Genomic DNA, 18,628 nt, shown 5'->3' with positions numbered 1-18,628 from the left:
TAAGTTTGGTTGCTTTCGTTTTACGGCATATCAACCCTTTTCAGGTTATTTAATGCCAAATCCAAAGATTTTGAAGAAAGTTTTTTTTAATAGAATATATTTGTTGTTTTCAAGTCGAATTCTATTTAACTCATAGTTGGGACCCTAACAGGTACTACCACTCCGGGTCAGAGTCGACCTGGGAGCAATGGTAATTAAAGGGTGGCTCCACACTCCCCAAAGCCCGCAAGCTGGGGGCCTCACCACTGGATATAGCTTAAGGTCATATTCAGGGCTTGAATTAAAGTTAAAAATGTAAATATCAAGTATCCTGGTTCAATTGTGCTCTAAACAGAAACATTCATTTCGAACGCGTTCCTTTCATATCAAAGAACCTACTGTTGATTTTATATGCCGGGCCTTTCTACTTGTGCGGTGATAAGGGCTTAGAATTAAAGTTTAAAATGTGAAAGTCAAGTATCATGGTGAAATAGTGATTTAAACAGAAACATTCATTTTGAACGCATTCCTGTCTTATCAAAGAACCTACTGTTGATTTTATACGCCGGGCCTTTCTGCTTGTGCGGTAATAAAACTTCTCAAATGCACTTGTGATGTTAGGCTGTATAAGGCGTTAACTTTAGTCAAAATTGCCTGCTCCTTTCATTGGATTTTTTCGATTATCGATACTTATCAAAGACATTCTGATGCAATGACATGGTAATTTAATAGGTCCCCCAACTAGAGCAGGCAATCTCGATTTGATTAAAGAAATGTGCAATTTTACTGATTTCAATTACCATAAAAGTATGGAGAGTGGAAAATTTGTTGATCCTCATTCAATCCCAGACAACGTCGGTTATCTCTGCTAGTATATTTATATTTTTCTTTTTTAAGTAATCTTCCAACGGAATATGAAACCACGGCGAGAATCAACTCTGGAATTTGGGAGCATTAATGGGGATTGCTAAAACATCAAGGTATTTGCTGATCGGTACGTAATTTATTGTTACAAAGAATAAGTTTTATGAAGTTTTTTAAAGACTAACATTGAAATGCACACAAGGATGCACAAAATGTCGTCTATGCAAAGAAGAATAAGCTAGACGCAAAATTTACAACCTCGAATTTCCCGCTTTTCGAGCGACCACCCTGTATAATAAAAAAATACATAACATTATAATAGATTGCAATAATTAGAAGCCTCAGAAATACGTACATTGCAGACACACTCATTGCATGGATTCTTGGGATCAATAAAGGTGATCCCTTCGTTGTAGGCCCGGCCTTGATATCTGCACACTAAAAATAAATAAATAAATAAATAAATACACAAAACAGAATGAACACAAACGAAGTAAATAAACAAGAAGAAAACAAAGAAAGCAAGCAAAAATGAAAGAAAAGGAGAAAGAAGGAGAGAAGAAAATAAAAACGGGGAAGGAAAGAAAAGAAAAAGAGCTAATGAAAGAAAGAAAGAAAGAAATTAAAAGGAGTCTATAATATAAATCCCACCTGTCTGTTTAAATGTATGTAGGAATCTATGTATGTATCTACGGCGAATCTTAGGTGTGGGTTGGAAAATGTATGTCAGTGATGTGGAGATGTTTGAACGGCCCAATGTATAAGCATTGAAGCTCACATTATCAAACATAGACTGAGATGGAGTGGACATATCGTGAGGATGTTAGACAGTCGACTTCCCAAACAACTTTATGGCGAGCTTGCCGAGGGAAGACGTCTGGCTCAAAAGCCTAAAATGAGATTCAAAGATTGTTTGAGGTCCACGTTAAAGAAATGTGAGATAGATGAAAGAACCTGGGCGAGTCTTGCTTTGGATCTTCGAGAGTGGAGAAGGACCTTGCGGGAAGGTGTGGGCAAGTTTGAGGCAGATCGAACCCAGTATGAGTGGCTGAAGCGCGATATCCAGAAAGGGAGGGTAAAAGGAGCCGTGGATGGGCGGGGGTGTCAAATTGGTCTGGAGTGTGAGGTGTGTGGAAGATTATGTCTGAGCAGAGCTGGGTTGATGAGCCACCAGACTACTCATCGGCGCAGTGGGCCACAAAGCAGTCTTGTGTTGCCAGAGCTAACCTGTGTCAACTGTGGGCGGACGTACAAAACAGCAGGTGGTTTGAAGCAGCATTTGATTATACATAGAAGTAACCATCAAGAACGTGCAGCTAGTGGCGTACATGTCTGCACAATGTGTGCCAAGGAGTGCCAGAGTTTGGCAGGACTTAAAAGCCACCTTCGTGCGGCCCATCACTGAATGTTTTCGTGTTTCTGTATACCTTTTTTTGTGCTATATCAAGTAATGGCAATGTCCGAAAACGAATTTTCTGCCATCATGTATGTATGTATGTATGTATGTATGTATGTCTGCCTAAACCTAAATCTCACCTGTCTTTTTAAATGTATGTATGTATGCATGTATGTTTGCCTAAATCTTTCGACAAAGGTGACGGATTTTCACAAGATCGGTATTGTTTTGAAGCTCGACCCTTCAGACGACAAATATCGAAAAATTAGCCAAAAGCATTAATTCCTTCACCCTCAACTAAGCACTCTTCTACAGTGATGGGTCGCTTTTTGTTGCTAACATTTTTTGCAAGTCATTCAACCCTCACGTTCACGACGTCAGTTAACAGGCGTTATTTCGACCGCTCGTGACGTAATAACCATGGTAGGCACATCGGTAAGACAGTTTTTTTTTTTTCACTTCTTTTTCCTTTGGTGCGTTCTGAGTTCGAGCCTGCTTACTACTCCTATTTCTTTTGTTTTATTTATTGTGCTTGCAATTTTCCTTTTTTTTTTTTTGCCCAACCAATGCCATTACACACACCTCCACTTTTTTTTCCGCCTTCGCGTCACAGATTCAAACCTCCCTGCCTACTAAAATTTTTTTTTTTTTTTTTTTGGCTCAACACACACCTTCAAACACCTGGGCACCCAGGCTAGTTTATATAAAAGGCAAAACGGCCACACGCGTTTTTTTTTTTGGGGGGGGTACTATTTTTTACAACTTTTTATATACTCTCTAGATTATAATATCTATGATTTGCGAACGGAGATTGAATCTACATTTATTTGCATCGACTTTTAAAAAATTCCCTCTATTCCGTCCTTTCACATATTTGTTGGTCTTTTTCGTATAAATAAAGCAAACCTAATCGGAGCAAAGGTACAGCGCCTGGCCTTTCATAGCGGGACGTCTTGAAAGCAATTAGCTTTGATCAATGTGGGGGAAAACCTTCATATCAAACAATTGCTATTCATTTGGACACTGCCAGAGTTCCCCTTTTTTCGGGGGAACGACCTCATAGGGAAAAAAAATAAATACCACAAGAGAAATTGAAAGCTTGACTGGCCTCAAGCCAGGTTTAAAAGCCACTTTCATTTCTTCTTAACTTAATTATCATTAAGTTGACAACTTTTTGATTGACATCACTAAATTTGATCGCTTTTTACTTCCTGTGGGGTCATAGCGTAGTGGTAAGATATCATGTTTTCTTTCACTTTCTTTTCCGCCTTGGCGTCACGGGTTTGAGCCTGCCTGCCTACTAACACTTTTTTTTTCTCAACACACACATCCAAACACCCCGAACAACACCAGGCACCCCCGCTGAAAAAGATGAAGAAAGCTAAAAAGGGCTAAGTAACCGACTCTAGTCAAGGGCGACTTGGAGGCTCCCTTTTCATTAGCTGCTACATCAAGGTATAGAGGAGGGCGCCACTCCATTCCCAGAATTACTCCACTTGCGCTTGATCCACCCTTTATACTGTGGAGTGATTAACAAGTACCATTTATCCATTTATAAAAAAAATGTTGGTATGGTTTGACCGAGGATTGAATCCTGGTCTGATGGTCCATTAGTGAACACTTATCATTATGTCAAATGGGCTGCTCAAAGAAGAGAAAATGATAAAATATCAATTCTTTTCTTCAATTATTTTTCAGAAAATAACACATTAACAAATTATAATATATATATATATATATATATATATATATATATATATATATATATATATATATACTAGCATTTCAGCCTGGCGTCGCCCGGATGTTTGGAGGTGTATGATGAGCAAAAAAAAAAAAAAAAAAAAAAGCGGTAAATTTTTTAAAACTTTTACCCTATTATGACCCTTTAAAATTTATTGTTTTGGGTTTAAATCGAGTTATTAAGTTAGATCCATGTCCAAGAAACCTATATCTAAAATTTCAAGTGTTTAGACTCAAAATTGTGGGAGGAGTTTGGTAGAGTTCTCAAAGGTCAAATCGTTGAACTTTGACCACTTAATCGCCAAATTTCTGTCCGAAAACTGATCACAAAGATTTTCCCAAATATCCGTACCCTATATATCAAATTTCGAGTCTGTAGACTGAAAATTGACAGAGTTATTGCGTTGAAAAATGTAGACACACACACAAACACGTTCACTTATATATATATACTAGCATTTCAACCCGGCGTTGCCCGGATGGAGGTGTATGCTAAGCAAAAATCAAAAAACAAAAAAACAAAAGCGGTCAATTTTTTTAACTTTGACCCCTATTATAACCTCTTAAAATTTATTGTTTTGGGCTCAAATTGAGTTATTAAGTTAGATCCATGTCCAAGAAACCTATATCTAAAATTTCAAGTGTTTAGACCCAAAATTGTCGGAGGAGTGTGGTAGAGTTCTCAAATGTCAAATCGTTTAACTTTGACCCTTTAACAGCCAAATTTCTAGCCGAAAACGAATTACACAGATTTTTCCAAATCTCAGTACTCTGTATATCAAATTTCGAGTCTGTAGACTTAAAATTGACAAAGTTATTGCATAAGGAAATGTACACACACGGACACACACAGAGACACACACAGACACGTTCACTTTTATAGATAGATAGATAAACAAAAATATATACGTATGCATAAATATATATGGAAACAATTTTTTGTTTACTGTAAACTTTTTACGCAAATATTATGCAAGTATAAATCATGTAGAATATCTGCATGAATATAATTACACGTAATAGTTAACTCTAGATGATCATCCCATAAGAAAACCGAAAAAACTAGTAGGGAATTAATTAAAATAAATGTTTAAAAGAATATGCAAATTAGCTAGATCTTTTGCTAGTGAATGCATTTCCACAATCCATATATAAGAAAATTGTATTTTCTTTTTAAATAAGTCGAAAAGAGGGTTTTTAATATGAATACCAATACACACAAAAGAAAAACGAATTTATAGGAGTACTAGCATTTCAGCCCGGCGTTGCTCGGGTGTTTGCATGTGTATGTTGAGCAAAAAAAAAAAAAAAGTGGTAGTAGGAAGGCAGGCTCGAACCCGTACCACAAAGGAGGAAAAGAACGGGGTAAAACCTAACGTTTATGCTGTTACGACCACCACCAAACCGGAAACGACATTTTTTAAAATTAAGGTTAGACAATCTAAAGGAGAGGATAACTTTAAAAAATATCGGCGAAAAAAGTGACCACCCCCCTTGTAGAAAAGTGCCTAGTTGAAGGGGAAGATATTAATATTTTTAGTCAATTTTTCGATATTTGTCGTATGAACGATCGAACTTTAAAACGATACTGATCTTGGTAAAATCCGTCGCCTCTATTGAAAGTTTAAGGCAGACATGCAAACAGACATACATACATACATTTATATATTGGTAACTAAAAATTTTCGATCTAAACTGATGAAAAAGCTTGCCCTATCTCTGAATACTCTTTATGTAAAATTTCAAATATTTAGACCAGAAATTGTCTGAGTAATCTGGAAGAGACCGCAGAGGTCAATTTTTTTAAAAAAACTTTGACCCCTATTATGACCCCTTAAAATTTATTGTTTTGGGCTCAAATCAAGTTATTAAGTTAGATCCATGTCCAAGGAACCTAAAAATTTCAAGTGCGTAGACCCCAAATTGTCGGAGGAGTTTGGTAGAGTTCTCAAAGGTCAAATCGTTGAACTTTGACGCTTTGATCGCCAAATTTCTGGCCCAAAACCGATCACATCGATTTTTCCAAATCTCAGTAACCTGTATATCAAATTTCGAGTCTGTAGACTAAAAATTTAGAGAGTTATTGCGTAGGGAAATGTACACAGACACACAAACACAGATATACAGACACGTTCACTTTTATAGATATATAGATAGATAGATAGATAGATATGCATGTTTCATTGGAATTATACTTCTACCACTACTACTACTATCTTTAATACTACTACTAATAATAAATAACAAACATTTAGAACCTTCAAAGTAATTGGCCAGAATCGCACCAAATTTAGTCTAAGGTGCCATTTGGCTGTTGGGTTTGTCATAGTAAGAATTTTGATATTATAATCCATCTCGATTGTCTTATACTTCTTGCAAACAAACTTGTTATCATCTCGCAACCACTGCCGTCTTGTTAATAACACAAAAAAATTAAATTGCACTCAAATCCGTTTCCACAAACTGAACAAGGGAACTTTCCAACCCTACAACCAGTGATCATCACTTTGGTCTCTGTAACATTCACTCTCAGATCTTAACTTTTCATAGCATTCCTCCTAGTCTTTAACTTAACATGTAGACCTTCCATTGTTTCACAGACAAGTACTAAATTATCAGTATACGGCATCTCTCCCAGACAACTCGCACGGAACATCTCGTATTGAAACGGTTAAGTATTTTCAAATGATGAATCTCTAACCAGTCAATAAATGTAATTTGAAAAAAATTTAAAAAAATAATAAAAAAAATGATTCATGTTCACAAACAGGGCAACATTTTCCATCAATGGAAATGGAGTTTTTACAAAATGGAGAAACGCACACAAACTGGTTATCCTCTCTCAACCTATCAGGATGCTGTATGTTCATCAGAATGAACCGGCTCAACCCATCCTGGGTGAATATCAAGTCAAGTCAACCCCTCTCTTTCATATATATATATATATATATATATATATATATATATATATATATATATATATATATATATATATATGTAAAATAAAAATTACAATTAAATTTACCAAAATGACCCAAGATGGTAAAATTAAAGTATATTATAAATATTAAAGAATTAATATTCATAAAGTTATCTCAGCCAGATGTAAAAGCTCGATAAAACCAAATAGGAGATAGAGCTTATAATACGAGCAAACAGTTAATAAAACATGTTAAAAAACACTTTGAAATGAGTTAAAAACATATTTGATCTGAAAAGGAAACACTAGATAAGTGGATAGTCCTTAATCCGCGGAGTTTCGAAGAAATACTTTCCTTCTCACCTTCTCATCAGAGGGTAGGAATTGGCAAAATGCGGGATCGGATTTTGCATGCAAAAGTATTTGATGAAACAACAAGTAACAAGTATTATTTATCTTCCACCAGACTATCCATTCATGTGTAATCACCTTTTTCTTCACCATATTCCCTCTGCTTAACTTTTTTTGTTTTCAAGTAAGACCTTTGACTTACTTGTTGTTTCATCAAATACTTTTGCATGTAAAATCCGATCCCGCATTTTGCCAATTCCTACCCTCTGATGAGAAGGAAAGTATTTCTTCGAAACTCCGCGGATTAAGGACTATCCACTTATTAAGTGTTTCCTTTTCAGATTAGATATGTTTTTAACTCATTTCAAAGTGTTTTTTAATATGTTTTATTAACTGTTTGCTCGTATATATATATATATATATATATATATATATATATATATATATATATATTTTAGACGATAATACGGTCAACTAGCGTCTCCACCTTAAAGATCTCTTTATCTTAGAAAATCGCCCATATTTTATTTAAACGTAAACAACTAATATTTTTATTTATTATTTTTTAAAACGCATATATGAAAGAAAGAGGTTCACTTGACTCAGGCGAGCATAAGAATTAAATACCACAGAATTCGCTAACAAAAAAATAAATTAATTAACAATAGATCTTACATTTAAAAACCGATAAAAATCGTGCATAAAATTTGACGAGGTACCATGGCTTGTGGTAAAACATCTGGCTACCAATCGACCTGTTATGGGTTCGATCCTTGTCAAAAGTTTAGCCATACTGAAGACAGGTGATTCCCAGAAACACTTGTCCATAGATAAATTTTATGCACGGAATAATATTAAACATTTGAATAAAATATTCAAATGCTTAATAAATAAAGTTAATATATAATTCCACTGAGCTTCTTTACACAATGCTTACAATTTTTTCTTTTCTTTACTTCCTCTTTCCTACAGAACAGAGATTGGAAATCTATCTCTGCTCTATTGTTATTTTCAAAAGTGCTCAACTGAGCTTCTATCTATATCCATCTCCCTGAGAAACACTCGGCTAGCTACAACCACTGTCAACAATTCCCTTACTCTTTATCTGTGTCTAAAACTAAACGAAAATTCCATAAGCAAAGATTTGTTTTCTAGAAATGTAATGCGAACAGACATTTTGTTCATTTACTTACATAGTGTCCCTGTAGACATGGTCCCAAATAGTAGCCATTTTGTTGTTGGGGGGGGGGATACAAGAATAAAAACAAAACAAAAAAAAAATGGTACTAAATCATCAGCATGCAACATCTCTCCCAGACAACCCCTACGAAATATCCCATATTGAAACGGTTAAATATTTTCAAATGATGAATCTTGAATCATCCGATAAATGTATTTGGAATTGAACAAACACAAAAAAATAATAAATAAATAAATTAATAAAAAAAAAAAAATCATTCACCTTTACAAACAGGACAACATTTTCCCTCAACGGAAACTGGGTTTTTACAAAGAGGAGAAGCGCAGGCTTTTCTTCGGCAAACCACATTTCCATTCTAGAAAATCAAAAAAACAAGCAGAATTGCATTAAAATCTACATTATATAAATGAATAGAAGAAATGGGAAAATATATTTGTATATGTTTATTATTATTTTTTTATTTTTATTTTATCTTTGGAATATTTTATAGATTTTTTTTTCTTTTTTGATAAGAGATTTAAAAAAAAATTTTTTCAAATGTTTTTATGAAGAAAATAACAAATAATGAAATTTGAATTGATTTTTAAAAATATAAACTCTAAAAATAAATTAACTTTGAAACAATTGTAAAAAGTCATCACGTGTCATTCTATTTTGATTAGTTTTGAAAAATCTCTTTCATATCTATCTATCTATCTATCTATCTATCTATATATATATATATATATATATATATATATATATATATATATATCTTTAATTTTAATATATTGATAACAAAACCAAAATTTTTTTTAAAGTGCTCAATACAAAATAGCGCTTTATGAATAAAATTATATAAACATTGGAAACAATCTACATGGATCAACCAACGTTTCGACTTTAAAGTCATGTTAACCTTAAAACATTGGTTTCACACTCCCATATTTGCAATCGGTCAAATCGTCCATTTTCCAACCAAATCGATTGTCTGTTCTAGTTGAGGATCCATTGCAGTGCACTGAGAGAAAGCTTCACATATGTCCCCGCAGTGACTTAGTACACAATACATTGTAGTCTACATTGCACTGTAGAGAATCTACTGTTGATTTTATAAAATTATTTTTATATATAACCACTTGAATTAATGATTAAGATGCTAAAGTCAAGTATTATGGTGCTCTAAACGGGAGCATTAATTTCGAACGCGACCCTGTTGATTTTATATGCTGAGCCTTTCTGCTTGTGTGGTAATAAGACTTCTCAAATGCACGTGAAGTTAGACTGTATAAGGCGTCAACTTTGGTCAAGATCGCCTGTTCCTTCTTTCAATGGACTTTGTTGATTATCGAGTCTTAATGAAGACATTCTGATACAAAACCTATCTAAGAACACTGGCAGATACATAAAGTACATTCGTGTGAATTTTCATAAAAATCGGCCCAACCATTGCGAGTCTATAGGGAATGAACCCCAACATAGAGATAAAGTTCCTTTTATATCATAGTGTGTGTGTGTGCGTGTGTGTGTGTGTATGTGTGTGTGTATGTGTGTGTGTGTGTGTGTTTTGGTGTGAATGTGTGTGTGCGTGCGTGTGTGTGCATGTGTGTGTGTGTGTTTTGGTGTGAATGTGTGTGTGTGTGTGTGTGTGTGTGTTTTGGTGTGAATGTGTGTGTGTGTGTGTGTATGTGTGTGTGTATGTGTGTGTGTTTTGGTGTGAATGTGTGTGTGTGTGTGTGTTTGTTTTGGTGTGAATGTGTGTGTGTGTTTTGGTGTGAATGTGTGTGTGTGTGTGTGTTTTGGTGTGAATGTGTGTGTGTGTGTGTTTTGGTGTGAATGTGTGTGTGTGTAAAGTCCCCCTTGAGCATAATGGTGAGTGATATCGCCAACTACTATTAGTGATAATCCAAATTTCTCTGTAAACACAAATAGAGCACTCTCTGGTAGCCTCACTTGCTAACAGTGCCTTCCTGACAATTGAGTAATTAAAATCGCTGACCGTCAACTGGATGATCGTAGATTCCATCCTAGTTTGAAACAGATTCTGTCTAGCCACACTGAACACCTATTATGCAACAAAACAATGGTTGTGGATTGCATTCGTATATATTTACGAGTGCCGATAGCATAGCTCGGTGAGTAGAACCGTCGACTATTAACTAGGCCATTGTAGGTTTTATTCCTGGCTTAGGATGGGTGCTAGTCTAGCCACACTGAAGAGCTGTGATACAACGAAGCAGTCTGTTTGCGCATGACATACATATATATAACATTATTTTTCAACATAATAATGCCGTGCACACACTGCTAAAGTCACAAAAACGTGATTTTCTGATAATTCAATTGATCTGATGTTTTGGCCAGGTCAAACCCCCGATTTAAACCCAATTGAGAATATTTGGCCCATAATATCTCGTGCATTGGCTGGAAGAACTTTTTCAAATAATGACAAACTGTGGGAAGCTGAGCAAAGCGAACGGAATAGCATTTGCTCTTCACAGAGTTCCACTTTGGTTGAGAACATGTCTAAAAGGATTGATCTTTTAAAGAAATCAAAAGGTAATGCAATTCCATACTAAGCATTTATTAAAGTAAATGTCTTGTTCTGTGTTATTAGTCTCGTTTAAGTTTTCTTGTTCAATTGTTCTTTGTTCAATATAGCTTTTAGTGCAATAAAATGTATAAAATTTGTTTGGCCCATATTTTTTTGTTGCTCACGAGTGTATATATATTTGTATAAATTTTGGCATTGGTTATGTATAGCTGGCCATATGTACTGGCTAATATCTTTATATATTACGAAAATTGTTAACAAACTGAATCTAAAATTTAATTTTATCAAATTAAAAGAAAGTTCTCTCAACAAAATTGGTTATGGTTTAGGTTTTCGCAATATTAGATGTTTATAACAAACCATAATACTTTAAGACTATGTAATTGCTGCATACATTATCACATCTTTACATAATTTGATTAAATTATGTTATGCGATCACTTTCTAATGTTTCCTTTACAGTTCCACCTTTAAAACAAATTTATTTATAAGATCAGACTATACACATGTTTACGATTATTGAAAAAGCTTGAGAAGTAATTTTTTTAAATTTACTTCATGTAAGTTGATCACAATGTTTAACAGATTACATAGACACAAAATCTATTATTTAAAATATGCTAGCTTAACTACACAAACACACACACATTATATATATATATATATATATATATATATATATATATATATATATATATATATATATATATATATATATATATATATACACTAGACATTTTACCCATTAAAAACGGGTACAAGTTATAGATCGTTGAGTTAAAATGGATGCTTCATGCCAAATTGATGATGGGATATGCTTAAATTCGTGCAAAAATCCACACAAAATTTCAGCCAGATTGGCTCAGTAATTTTCAAGAAACCTTCTAGAGTAAAGGTGGTATTGTGTTAATTAATCTACATTAATTTATAGTATTTATAACTAACCATTATTAATTCCTAACTGTGCATCGAATGGATACCATAATATTTGGTTCACTGCATCTTATCATAAGAAAGATCCATACACAATCACGTTGACACGCCGGTTCTTGCCAGATCACCGAAGTTAAGCAATGTTGAGCCTGGCCAGTACCAGATGGGTGACCATTTGGGAAGGTTAGGTTCTGTATGTACCACGCCGAATCGTAGAAATTTCCAGGTTGGTATGTGGAGGCACATTAATTCACTGGGAGCGGTGCACCCCCAGTCTTAATTAATACGCATTATAGGAGTTGTAGTGATGGGAGAATAATTTTTGGCATCGGAAAATTGGAATACATTTTTCCGACACTGATACCTCAAAAGGTTCTGAAGATAAGCTCTTAGACATGCTTTTTTTTTTAAGTGTGTGTGTGTGGGGGGGGATCATCCTGTATTAAACCTACTATACATGTTTAAAACCGTGTGGAACATCCGTGTTCTGCTAGACGTAAAAGAATTCCGCTGGTAGGGCAGAATACAAATAGAATTGGATTTTTTTCTTTTTTTTAGTTAATGCAAATTAGAAAACGAACTGAAAAACAAGGACCACTTTAATATTGATTTGAAGATGAGTAACCAATATTATGTAGATATGTAAAATAAGCAAACGTGGCTCTTTTTTTATCAACTCGAATAGGATAAGATTGTGCATACTCATTGCAGGACTATGTGAATAGCATGCAAGTGATTTGAACATATGTAATAAATAATAGCGTGTGTGTTATTGTGTGTCATGCTTACATCTTTTTTCTTCTGAGTGATTGTCGTTTAATTGTTATGACATTCCATTTCTTGTAATAAATAATTTTACCAAAAATTCTTCGTAAGTTTTGGTTTCAGTTTCGATTATAGCTGAAGGAACTCAAATTATATAATATGATATAACATAGCATAATATAATATATGTGTGTGTATTATTTTCCTCGTAAGTTTTGGTTTCGATTCAAGCTGATGCACCAAGTAATATGGATATTTTTTTTTGTAAATACAAAAAAAAATATCCATATGACTATTATATCCAAATATTATTATCCATATGACTATTATATCCATATATTATGATATATCATATCCATATGACTATTATATCCAAATATTATGATATATTATATCCATATGACTATTATATCCATATATTATGATATATTATATCCATATGACTATTATATCCAAATATTATTATCCATATGACTATTATATCCATATATTATGATATATCATATCCATATGACTATTATATCCAAATATTATTATCCATATGACTATTATATGCATATATTATGATATATTATTATCCATATGACTATTATATCCATATATTATGATATATCATATCCATATGACTATTATATCCATATGACTATTATGTCCATACATTATTATCCATATGACTATTATATCCATATATTATGATATATCATATCCATATGACTATTATATCCAAATATTATTATCCATATGACTATTATATGCATATATTATGATATATTATTATCCATATGACTATTATATCCATATATTATGATATATCATATCCATATGACTATTATATCCATATGACTATTATGTCCATACATTATTATCCATATGACTATTATATCCATATATTATTATCCATATGACTATTATATCCATATATTATGATATATTATTATCCATATGACTATTATATCCATATATTATTATAGAGTTAATTTTCTATCGATTCTCATATATTAAAAATTTTAAATCACAACTTTATAATATATGAGAATCGATAGAAAATTAACTATAATAATATATACGAAATCTGCATAAATTAAAATATATTTAAGTGTATTTTATGACCGGGCTACGTCGGGCGTCCCTGCTAGCTTAAATAAATACTTTTGCAGGTTTAACAAAAAAGCTACAATAATATCAGGGTGTCTCCATTTCTACTGAACATACACAGAATGTCAACATCAATATATTACATATGAATGAGTCGCCTGTGGAATTTCCACCGGCCCCGTTAGTAGGTGTAGGCGCATGCCTTTAAAATCTTACATGCTTTTACTCAAATCATACACATGCACACACCTTCAATACACACTGGTTACTCATCTTGTCGAAGCCGAGAATGGCAGACTCTCGTCCAATAGAACATTTCAGTACATTTTAAAAAGATAAATAGATCACTTACATATTTACTTGTCTCCCCACGAGGGTAGAGTTAGACACATGAAAAATTCAATTTCCCCAAAAGAGTCACTCTCAATTGAGAAAAACTGCTCCAGTTAAAATGAAATCTAATATCAGAACAGACACTACACTCACTTTGCTCCCGGAATGAAAAATCTTAAGTTCCCAAAGAGAGTATTTTTAAGGGGTTGATGAAACAGCTGCCGAAAGTATAAGAATTTTTTTTTTTATTCTACCCAAAACAAGGCATATTGTCGCTGAAGTAGAAGGGGCTACTATGATGGATTTCAGATTTAAGGAGGATAGTAACCTGGATGGGAAGCTTGGCAGTAAGATGTTTGTTTACATTATATTTAATTTTTTCATATCACCGTCAGAGAAACGGGGATAAATGGGTTAGTTAAAATTTCAGAGGTTACCAACTACAAAAATGTGTCTGAAGAAGACTGTAGATTATGACAGCCGAAACGTTGAAGACATAACAACAAAGATGGTTTGATTTTTGTCTGCGAAGAAAATAAACGGAAAATAATTCTTTGGTCAAAGGAAATCACTTAACTCCCCTATTCTCTTTGTGAATCGTTTGAAGTTTTTTTAGTCTTCGCGGCAAATTTAACATTTTCAGATTTCAGAGAGAACTGCTTTAAGAGTGAAAAGGAAGGCAAAGTAAGATAAGACGGAGAGAGAAAGAGAAAGAAAGGAGAAAAATAAAAATAAAAAAACAGACAAAGCAAACGAGAAGAGGAACAAATAGATTAAATCCTGACAAGTAGGGACAAAAGTACAGGATGTCCCAAAAAGAAGTTAAAAAAAAAATCATAACTTTCTTAATTTTTTATATTTTTCTTTTATTTTTTCATATCATTTTATGTTTTTCTTTTATTTTTTCAGATCACGGCATCATGCGTCGTTATACTACCGAGGAGCGAATATTTATCGTAGTCATATTTTCGGTTGAATGGGTCAATATTAGAAACTCAAAGAGAATTTTGACGAAACTTCAACACAAGAATTCCCCTACTCCCAATGCAATAAAAGCTATGGTAGCTCGATTTCATGAGCAAGGGTCTGTATTTGACCTCCCTAAATCTGGTAGATCCCGTACGGCAAGAAGTGATGAGAATCGCCAGAGATTAGCAGAGTGTGGCCGAGGATCCATCCACATCAGTGAGAAGGAGATCAAGTCAAATTGGTGTCTCTCGATCATCTCTTCAAAGAATGTTTCATGAAGAGGGCAAATTTCCATATAAAATTCAATTGGTGCAAGAGCTTCAGACAAACGATCCGGAAAAAAACGCATTGCAATTCCAAGATTTGGCCAATGGGGATCCAAACTTTCTCAAAAATCTCATTATGCCCGATGAGGCCCATTTTCATCTGAATGGTTCATAAATAAGCAAAATTGCAGGATTTGGGGATCAGAAAATCCCCATGCAACAGCATAACCCTCAAAACCCTCCCTCAAAAATGTATGGTATGGCGTGGAGTAACGGCGTATGAAGTAATCGGAATTGGTGGACATTTGGGTAACATTTTTCATAACTAAAATTAGACCTTGTGAAAAACATACCCTAGATTAAGTTGTGTAAATAAAATTAGAATAAGTATACTATGATATCTTACTATATGTCAAAGAATCACGGAGAAGCTCATCTACCTACATATGAAAATTGGTAAGCATAACTTAAATATTTAGAATCCGTCAGCTTCTTTTGGGACACCCTGTATAAGCAATTTGGTAGAGGTCCACGTTTTCTTATATAAAAGAAAAAAAAATAGCGATTCAAGTGGAAATCCGCCTTTGCTGGATTAGAAAAAAAAAGAGAACTTGCATGCCTGCTTTTTCATTTTCGATTAGTTTTATCGTCTTTTTCTTTTTCAATTAGTTTTGTAGTCCTTTTCTTATCGATTAGGAAAGTCGTTTTTTTTCTTATTGATTAGTTTTGTCTTTTGTTTAGTTTTATCGATTAGTTCTGTCATTTTTTATCAATTAGTTTTGTTTTTTGCTATCGATTAGTTTTATTGTATTTTTCTCATCGATTAGTTTTATTGTATTTTTCTCATCGATTAGTTTTTTCGTCTTTTTTTATCAATTAGTTTTGTCGCCAATTTCTCATCGATTAGTTTGTTGTCTTTTTTTATCCATTAATTATTTTCTTATTTTTTTATCGATTAATTCTGTCTTTTTTTTACTGATTATTATTATTATTATTATTATTATTATTATTATTATTATTATTATTATTATTATTTTACGATTCGACAATTTAAAGTCGTACATTCTCGATACATCAAAATCTAACATACGATGTTATCTTGGCGCATTTTCAAAGTCAGGCCCAAATAGCATTTAAACTGACAAATCAAAGATTGTTTCTGCTAAGCCAATTTTTGTTTGTTATTATTGTATATTTATTGATAATACTCATTTGGCATTAGTTTGGGAGGGCACATTGCAGGCTCATACCTTTCTGAAGGATATTAGTGCATAATACAATATGATGAACAAAGGTGAAAACAACAGTCCAAAACATGTAAGTAGCAGTAAAGATCTGATATCTTTTCAACAGACATTATGAAAATAAAAGTTATCATTGAAAGACAATTAGTTTGGAATTGGCGCATAGCAAAAACAAAGCATGCAACAATAAATAATAACTTTCCTACATTAATCCAAAAACATATTCAAAAGAATTTTTGTTTTAAAGAATTTTACAAGAAAAAAAAAGAAGGAAAATCATGCACCACTTTAAGAACCACCACTCATGAAACGGGAATTTCAAGGTGTACCAACCTTGCAGGTGCAATGCCTGCAGTGATCCTCAGGGTCTGTGAAGTTCTCAGAGTCGGCTACCTGCCGTCCGTTATATGTACAATTCAAACAACCCTCACCCGATAATCCATCCGTGCAGGGGGAAGTGGACGGCAGGGGACAAAGATCTTGCTCGCACTCATAGGAACCATTCTGTTTGGAAACACCATGTCACAAACTGTACACATCAAACGATACACAAACAGAAGAAACAGAACGCGACCAGATACACCCAGCATTTGGCCGAGTAGAACATCTATACAATTAAATATCGGTTTATTTTTTAGGTTTTTCTGTTTCTTATGGTATATCAGTCTTATTTCAATTATTCAAATCACTATTTTCATTTCTAAATTTTGGAGATAAGGATTGATTATTTGTGTTATTGGGATTCTTCAAACTATTGTTCTCATCGGACCCATGGCATAGTGGATGGTGTACTTGGCAAATTTAAACAAATGGAGCAAGTGCATCCTGCCCTTGTGGATTAAATAAAGGGTTCCATTCGAAATTTTGTGCAAATTTCTGAGTTCGACAGAAAGATTCTTGAGTTCGATGGGCTACACCTGAAGAAGAACAGAGGTTACATCAATGGAAACGTTGTAAAAATAACACTCAAGATGAGAACAATAGTCCTAAGAATTCAAATAATATGAATACTACTCCCATCTTGGTCGTTATTTTCACAATGTTTCAGCTAATCTCTTGCTAGTATATAAGTAAATGCTTTACCTACGTATTGAGCACTTTTGAAAAATGTTACTTCTTTAGTTCAATACATTTGAACTTATTTAATATATATATATATATATATACACACATGTACACATATATGTACACACACATGTACACATACATATATATATATACATGTACACATACATATATACACATGTACACATACACATGTATATACACACATGTACACATACACATGTATATACACACATGTACACATCCACATATATACACACACATGTACATATACACACATATATACACACATGTACATATACACACATATACACACACATGTACATATACACACATATACACACACAGATGTACACATACACACATATATACACACATATATATACACACATGTACACAAACGCATATATATATATATACACACATGTACACATACATATATATATACACACATATACACACATACATACACTCACACACACATATATACACACATACGTATACACACATACACACATATATACACACATACATATATATATACAAACATATACATATATACATATATATACTCACGCATATACACACACACATATACACACACATATACACAAACCAAGTTGTAATTCGCAATAAAGTAGTCCCATGGCAATGTGTTCCACAAACGGGAAGCCCTTGTGAAGAAGCTAGATTCATAGAAATTTTATCTGACGCTAGGCACACCAAGGAAGAAAATATTTTTTTTCTTCATTGTGGTAGCCAGACGAACTCTTGATGTCAATGTTTTACACAGAAAAACGAAAGATTAGAGCTCAGTCGAGCACCTTCCATGAAAATAATGATAGAGTAGAGATAGATTAACAACGTTTCTTCTGCAGGAGAGGGACTGTAAGAATGGGGGAAAAAATCACTTGTATCTGTTTTATATAGGTAGAGGGTTGCATCAAGGGTCAGATATTTAGGTTTAATAA

General features: G+C 33.5%; 1 protein-coding gene across 4 annotated transcripts in view; it reads right to left on the bottom strand.

Annotated features, from left to right (window-relative positions):
- The window catches only part of LOC145239792 (uncharacterized), a 364,141-nt gene that overhangs the window by 69,256 nt on the left and 276,257 nt on the right, over window positions 1-18,628 (bottom strand). For 3 of the 4 annotated variants that reach the window (XM_080103293.1, XM_080103291.1, XM_080103292.1), the window contains exons 39-41: window positions 16,926-17,096; window positions 8,716-8,809; window positions 1,199-1,281 (exon numbers count right to left, since the gene is read on the bottom strand). In XM_080103293.1, coding sequence (XP_079959419.1) covers window positions 1,199-1,281; window positions 8,716-8,809; window positions 16,926-17,096 — 348 coding nt within the window. The remainder of the gene's footprint in view (window positions 1-1,198; window positions 1,282-8,715; window positions 8,810-16,925; window positions 17,097-18,628) is intronic. The other variant, XM_080103294.1, reaches the window with a different exon arrangement.

This window comes from Euprymna scolopes, chromosome 19 (genome assembly GCF_053919585.1).
Source record: "Euprymna scolopes isolate OS-2025 chromosome 19, ASM5391958v1, whole genome shotgun sequence".
NCBI lineage: Eukaryota > Metazoa > Mollusca > Cephalopoda > Sepiida > Sepiolidae > Euprymna > Euprymna scolopes.
Note: the sequence above shows the minus strand (reverse complement) of the source record. Positions and strands in the feature narration are given on the sequence as shown.